Source organism: Colobus angolensis, unplaced genomic scaffold, assembly GCF_000951035.1.
Source record: "Colobus angolensis palliatus isolate OR3802 unplaced genomic scaffold, Cang.pa_1.0 Scaffold130, whole genome shotgun sequence".
Taxonomy (NCBI): domain Eukaryota; kingdom Metazoa; phylum Chordata; class Mammalia; order Primates; family Cercopithecidae; genus Colobus; species Colobus angolensis.
In genome coordinates this window covers 5,604,744-5,611,477 of record NW_012114253.1, presented here as the reverse complement: position 1 = coordinate 5,611,477, position 6,734 = coordinate 5,604,744, and the positions used below count along the sequence as shown (strand labels likewise).

The window sequence follows — 6,734 nt, the reverse complement described above, 5'->3', positions numbered from 1 at the left end:
AAAAAAAAAAAAAAAATTGCTGGACGTGGTGGCTCATGCCTGTGTAATCCCAACACTTTGGGAGGCTGAGGCGGGTGGATCACGAGTTCAGGAGATCAAGACCATCCTGGCTAACATGGTGAAACCCTGTCTCTACTAAAAATATAAAAAAATTAGCCAGGTGTGGTGGCAGGCGCCTATAGTCCCAGCTACTTCGGACGCTGAGGCAGGAGAATGGCATGAACCCGGGAGGCAGAGCTTGCAGTGAGCCAAGATTGCACCACTGCACTCCAGCCTGGGCGACAGAGCGAAACTCGGTCTAACAAAAAAAAAAAAAAAAAAATCATGTTGTGAAGTTTTTTGCACCTACTGCCAGTGGGGCAAGTGGCAGCTCACAGCAAGTCTTTGGGGTCCCAGTTGCTGCCTTCTCCTCCTTCCCCTGCTGTGGCTACCATGTGCCTATGTAGCAGGAAGCTGTGGCATCTGCAGACTCAACTCTATCAGGCTTCTCAGAATTGAGGGGCATGGGGTGTTATAGGGGTCATTTCCTGGTCACATGGCCTAGCAGAGCTGGGGGCACAATTGCCCGTGTGTTCCAGGAGCCCAGCGTGGCCTCTTCTACCTGGTGGGGTGCTTGGAGATCATGCCAGTGCCTCCATTCACTCCACTGGGCCTCCAAGTGGGCAGGCTCGAGAGAAGGAAAGACAGGTTCTTCTGCTGGAGGGTGTGAGTGAAATGAGTCATCCATGGGCAGGGTGGTCAGGGAAGGCTTCCTTGGAGGCAGGTGCGTTGGAAGATGGAAGGATATAGCTCATGGCTAGAGGAGCAGCCAGCCACCTTCCCTGGAGAGCGCAGCCCCAGCATCCCCTCTGCTCCTCCTCCCCTTGTCCTGAAGGAAGAAGAGCAACCTGTCCCACAGCCTGCAGGTGGCCCAGCAGCAGGCCGAGGACCTGCGGCAGGAGCGGGAGAAGCTGCAGGCTGCTCAGGAGGAGCTGCGGCGCCAGCGGGACCGGCTGGAGGAAGAGCAGGAGGACATGGTGCAGGATGGCGAGAGGGTGCGCCGGGAGCTTGAGCGCAGGTGAGCAGCATCTTGCCTGCCTCCCAGGGCCCTTCAGATGTGCCTCAGATCCCCTGTCAGTGCCCCCGGGGGGTTAGGGAGCACCCACTGGGTCCTGGGTCTCCTACCATCTGGACCCCTCTGATGTCGGGTTTTCTAACCAGACCCATTTCAGGAAATTGGGGCTCAGGGAGGTGTCACTTACTTGGGATCAGAGAACTAGTTAAACGGTAGAACTTGGATGATAATAACAACAATAATTAAAATAACAGTAGTAATATTAACAATAGTATTTTTAAAATTTAGTTATCATCATAACAATATCCTTACTAATTTCACTAAGTGCCAGATACTGTTTTAAGAAATTCAGTTATCTCATTCAACTCTATGATAACTCTGTGTTGTAGAAGCTGTTATCTCCATTTTGTGGATGGTAAACTGAGGCACAGAGAAGCCATGTCCCTTGCCCCAGGTCACACGGCTAGTTAGCAGAAGAGCCAGGATTTGAACCCAGGCATTCTGCCTTCAGAGTTAACCTCTTCCCCACTGCGCTGCTTACCTCTCTGGGATGTGATCGACGATGCTGTTTAGTAGACTGTGGTGGTGCATGTTATTCTTGTTTCTGAAGGTCCTTGGGGAGATGTGTCAGGCACCATTTTAAGCACATGTGAAGTCTGTATCCTTAAAACAGGCCGGGCATGGTGGCTCACACCTGTAATCCCGGCACTTTGGGAGGCCAAGGCAGGCAAATCGCCTGAGGTCGGGAGTTTGAGACCAGCCTGACCAACATGGAGAAACCCCGTCTCCACTAAAACTACAAAATTAGCCAGGCATGGTGGTGGGTACCTGTAATCCCAGCTACTCAGGAGGCTGAGGCAGGAGAATTGCTTGAACCCAGGAGGCAGAGGTTGCAGTGAGCTGAGATCGCGCCACTGTATGCCAGCCTGGGTGACAGAGTGAGACTCTGTCTCAAAAAAAACAATGTCACAAGGCAAGTGTTACCCCATTTTGCAGATGTGAAAACAGAGGCCCAGGGTCATGCAGCTAAGTGTAGTGGGCTTGGTTGCCCTGTGGGTCAGGCTCTTTCTCTCCAAACTCCTGCCTCAGGCCTGGTCCCTGGCCCAGCATCTCGCTAGCTACAGGAGGTTCAGGGCAGGAAAGTGACATGGGCCACCCACCCGTCCTCTGTCCCGCAGTCATAGACAACTAGAGCAGCTGGAAGGGAAGCGCTCAGTCCTGGCCAAGGAGCTGGTGGAGGTGAGGGAGGCGCTGAGCCGCGCCACGCTGCAGCAGGACATGCTGCAGGCCGAGAAGGCCGAGGTGGCCGAGGCACTGACCAAGGTGGGTCCCTGTTTGCTGCACAACCGCAAACTTACCTCTGACCCCCAGCCCCAAGACTTCTCGCTCTGGCACGGGCTGGTCCCAGTGTCAGGCAGACCTCTGAGCCTGCACAGACTGACCCCTCCTTCTGGATACAGGCTGATCTTTGTCGCAGGCCACAGACTTCTGGACCTCTGGTCCCAGGTATAAGTGGACTGACCTCTCTTTATGGCCATATCCCTGCTCTTGTGGATGCTCCTGGGGACAATGCCTATAGCTCAGGGTCATCCAGTGCCTGAGACTCAGCTCCTGGGGCCTGAGAGTTGGGGCCACAGCCCAGAGACTCCTTGGGGGGGGGTCCGGCCCTGTCCGCTGCAGCCTGGGCTCTGAGCAGTGCTATCCCTAGACCCTACTCGGGGATCCTCTGAACTCTGGTCCTGCCCTGCAGCTTGAGCTACTTTTGCACAGCTTTGTGGTGCGTGGCTTTTAAATGGCTCCATAAGCAGCAGGCTTTCTGCAGTGATTTTTTTTTTTCCATCTCACGCTGTGTCCCTTCCTTGTTTCCCCTCCCCTGTCTCTGAGGGTCCATCCCTCTAGGTTTCTTCTTGTCTCTCCTCACCTCCTCCCGACCTTTCTGCCTTTCCTCATCTCTGAGGGCCTGACTCTGCAGGCTGAGGCTGGCCGCGTGGAGCTCGAGCTCTCCATGACCAAGCTGAGGGAGAGGAGGCCTCCCTGCAGGACTCCCTATCGAAGCTGAGCGCCCTCAACGAGAGCCTTGCTCAGGACAAGCTGGATCTGAACCGCCTTGTCGCCCAGGTACGCTGTGCACCTGCAGGCCCACCTGCCTTGCCCAGTGTCAGTGAGGCACCCCGGGCCCAGCCCTGTACCTGTCTTGACCCGTGCCTCCCTTTCTGTCTCTGGTTCTCTGTCTCCGTCTGTCTGTCTATCCTCTCTCGGCGTCAGAGCACAGAAGCTCCATGGGCCCTCATCTCCCCTTCCCCAGTGTCCCACACACCCAAGGGCACTGTCCCTTATTCCCTTGGAGCCTCCCCTGGGCTATTGTGGGTGGTGGGTGGGTGGAGAAGGCATCCTGGTCCTGGGAGGGGCGCCCTGCTCATGAGGCCCCACTCATACCCGGCCCACAGCTGGAGGAAGAAAAGGCCGCCCTGCAGGGCCGGCAGCGGCAGGCAGAGCAGGAGGCCACAGTGGCGCGGGAAGAGCAGGAGCGGCTGGAGGAGCTGCGGCTGGAGCAGGAGGTGGCGCGGCAGGGCCTGGAGGGCTCCCTGCGAGTGGCGGAGCAGGCCCAGGAGGCGCTGGAGCAGCAACTCCCCACGCTGCGCCATGAGCGCAGCCGGCTGCAGGAGCAGCTAGTGCAGGTGGGCCAAGCTGTGTGTGGGGGCGGTGTGGAGAGCATGTGGGGCAGGCCGGGCTCCCAGCCCCCTGCATCCAGTCCTGGGTTAAGTCACAGGCTCTGGAGCCTGCTTCTGGGTTAAATCCAGCCCCACTTCTGCTAGCTGGGGACCTTGGACAAGCTGCCCAACCTCCCCATACCTCAGTTGCCCCATCTATAACATGGGGTTAGCCGGGCGCAGTGGCTCACGCCTATAATCCCAGCGCTTTGGGAGGCTGAGGCGGGTGGATAACAAGGTCAGGAGATCAAGACCATCCTGGCTAACACAGTGAAACCCTGTCTCTACAAAAAATTAGCTGGGCATGGTGCCTGGCGCCTGTAGTCCCAGTTGCTCGGGAGGCTGAGGCAGGAGAATCGCTTGAACCTGGGAGGCAGAGATTGCAGTGAGCTGAGATGGTGCCACTGCACTCCAACCTGGGCAACAGAGTGAGACTCTGTCTCAAAATAATAATAATGATAATAATAATAATGATACAGATTAATAAGAGGTCAAGACTTTTAGCATTGGAATCTTAGACTTTTGGGAACATCACATCTGGAAGAGACCTTAGGATTTCAAGGATCCAAGGACCTTCATGCAGTGTCTATGCTGGAGCGCCTGGGTTTCTGGGAGGAGCCTCTAGAGGGCGGGGCAGGGGGTGCAGGGAGCAAGGTGCGGGTCTCCACCTTGAGGCCTACTGAGTAGCTGCACTTGAGTCTGTTTCTATATTCAACTTCTCTGCAAGTTTAGCATAATACAAGGGTTCTGTTACTTGTTAGTCCCAAAGCTGAGTGACGGCCCTCGTTTTTTTTGGTTTTGTTTTTTTTCTTTTTTTGAGACAGAGTCTTGCTCTGTTGCCCAGGCGGGAGTGCAGTGACATGATCTGGGCTCACTGCAACCTCCGCCGCCGGGGTTTAAGCTGTTCTCCTGCCTCAGCGTCCCAAGTAGCAGGGACTACAGGCGTGCACCACCATGCCCAGCTAATTTTTGTATTTTTAGTAGAGACAGGGTTTCACCACATTGGCCAGGCTGGTCTTGAACTCCTGACCTCAAGTGATCCACCAGCAAAAGTGCTGAGATTATAGGTGTGTGTTACCGTGCCCGGCCGGGCCCTCGTTTTTGTACACACGTGCACTGCAGATCTAGAGAAGGTCATGACTTGCCCAAGTACATATAGCACATGAGGGCAGACCCTGGGCTTGAACCCAGGCCTTCTGCCAGGACTGGGTTAGGCCCAGAGTTGGGGTGCTGCACGACGAACAAGCTGGGGGATGCTGGGAGTGCTGCTCAGTCTCTGGGTGGGGGCCAGCTCTCCCGGCAGCTGAGCGGGCGGGAGCAGGAGCTGGAGCAGGCCCGGCGGGAGGCCCAGCGGCAGGTGGAGGCGCTGGAGCGAGCGGCCCGGGAGAAGGAGGCGCTAGCCAAGGAGCGCGCTGGCCTGGCTGTGCAGCTGGCGGCCGCGGAGCGTGAAGGCAGGACCCTGTCAGAAGAGGCCACGCGCCTGCGGTAAGGCCCTGGGCTCTGCCCAACCTGCCTTGGGGGGGTCCTCCCGGGGCCACACCATGACCAGCCACACCCAGGCATGGGCCCCCAGGGGCAGTTACTAAGGAGTCTGGCTTGCCAACATGTCCTAGCTGTGGCTCAGGCTTCCCCAGGGAGTGTGGACCTGGCCAGGCAGGTAGGTTGGCACTTGGCCCATGCCTGGCCACTCCCTGAGATACACGGTTTCCTGGGGCCAGGGAGGCTGAGTCCAGGGCCTCAGGGACTGTATGTGCTGCAGCTTGGAGAAGGAAGCCCTGGAGGGCAGCCTGTTTGAGGTGCAGCGGCAGCTGGCCCAGCTTGAGGCCCGCCGGGAGCAGCTGGAAGCCGAGAGGCAGGCCCTGCTGCTGGCCAAGGAGACCCTTACTGGTACGAGGGGCTGGGGACTTGGGGGGAACACCAGGCTCCAGCCCAGACTGCAACCTCCCAGGGTCTGGGGTCTCACAGAAGTTGGGAGCACTGGAGTAGGAGTCTGGCTGGTCTGGGTTCTAGTCCTGTGCCACCACTTAGACCTGACCTTCCCTTGAGCAAGCCCCTTTCCTCTCTGGGCTACAGATTCCTCATCTGATTATTATAGGTGTCAGTGCCCACCTTCTAAGCCTATTGCCAGGATGACGTGGGAAAAGCGTGTAAGGCCGTGGCATGGTGCCTGGCTGAGTCAACGGTAACTGCAGTCATCAGGCCTGTTAGAAAGTCTGAGTTCTCTGTGGTTTTCAGATGACTCTCTTGGCCCCAAAATCCCAGCCCTGCTTCCCTACACCGTTCCCCATCCAGTCTCTGAACTCAGGGCTTCTTTCTGCTCACCTAACATTAACTAAGCACCTACTTGGGTCATGGAAATTAATTTTCTTGTCCATGTACACCTGAGCCAGACAGAACCAGGAAGGGAAATGCTGGTGGGTTTCCAACCCGGGAGATGGTTTTTAGATGGTGGCTATACCATTTCCATTTCCTGTAGTCATTTCCATTAATACTGATAGTTAACATTTGACAGGTATGTTTATGTCAGTCATTAAAGGAGATGCTTTATGTGTAGCTGTGCGGCTTTGGGAAGTCGCTGCTGATCTCCTCTGAGCCTCCATTTCATCATCTGTTAAATGGGGACGAGGATAAACTACCTAGGCATGTTATGAAGACAAAATGAAGTTATGTCTAGAATACTTAGCTGGGTGCTTAACCTATAATTAGTGCTCAGTCAGTAATAGGGTTGTTTTTTGTTTGTTTGTTTTGAGACGGAGTTTCACTCTTGTTGCCCAGGCTGGAGTGCAATGGCATGATCTTGGCTCACCTCAACCTCCGCGCTCCCAGGTTCAAGCAATTCTGCCACAGCCTCCCAAGTAGCTGGGATTATAGGCATGTGCCACCACGCCTGGCTAATTTTGTATTTTTAGTAGAGACAGGGTTTCACCATGTTGGTCAAGCTGGTCTCGAACTGTCGACCTCAGGTGATC

General features: G+C 55.8%; 1 protein-coding gene across 1 annotated transcript in view; it reads left to right on the top strand.

Moving 5' to 3' along the window:
- The window catches only part of CROCC (ciliary rootlet coiled-coil, rootletin), an 84,957-nt gene that overhangs the window by 44,358 nt on the left and 33,865 nt on the right, over positions 1-6,734 (top strand). The window contains 7 exon segments of the mRNA XM_011934077.1: positions 875-1,057; positions 2,233-2,377; positions 3,027-3,072; positions 3,075-3,172; positions 3,502-3,732; positions 5,057-5,250; positions 5,525-5,652. Coding sequence (XP_011789467.1) covers positions 875-1,057; positions 2,233-2,377; positions 3,027-3,072; positions 3,075-3,172; positions 3,502-3,732; positions 5,057-5,250; positions 5,525-5,652 — 1,025 coding nt within the window.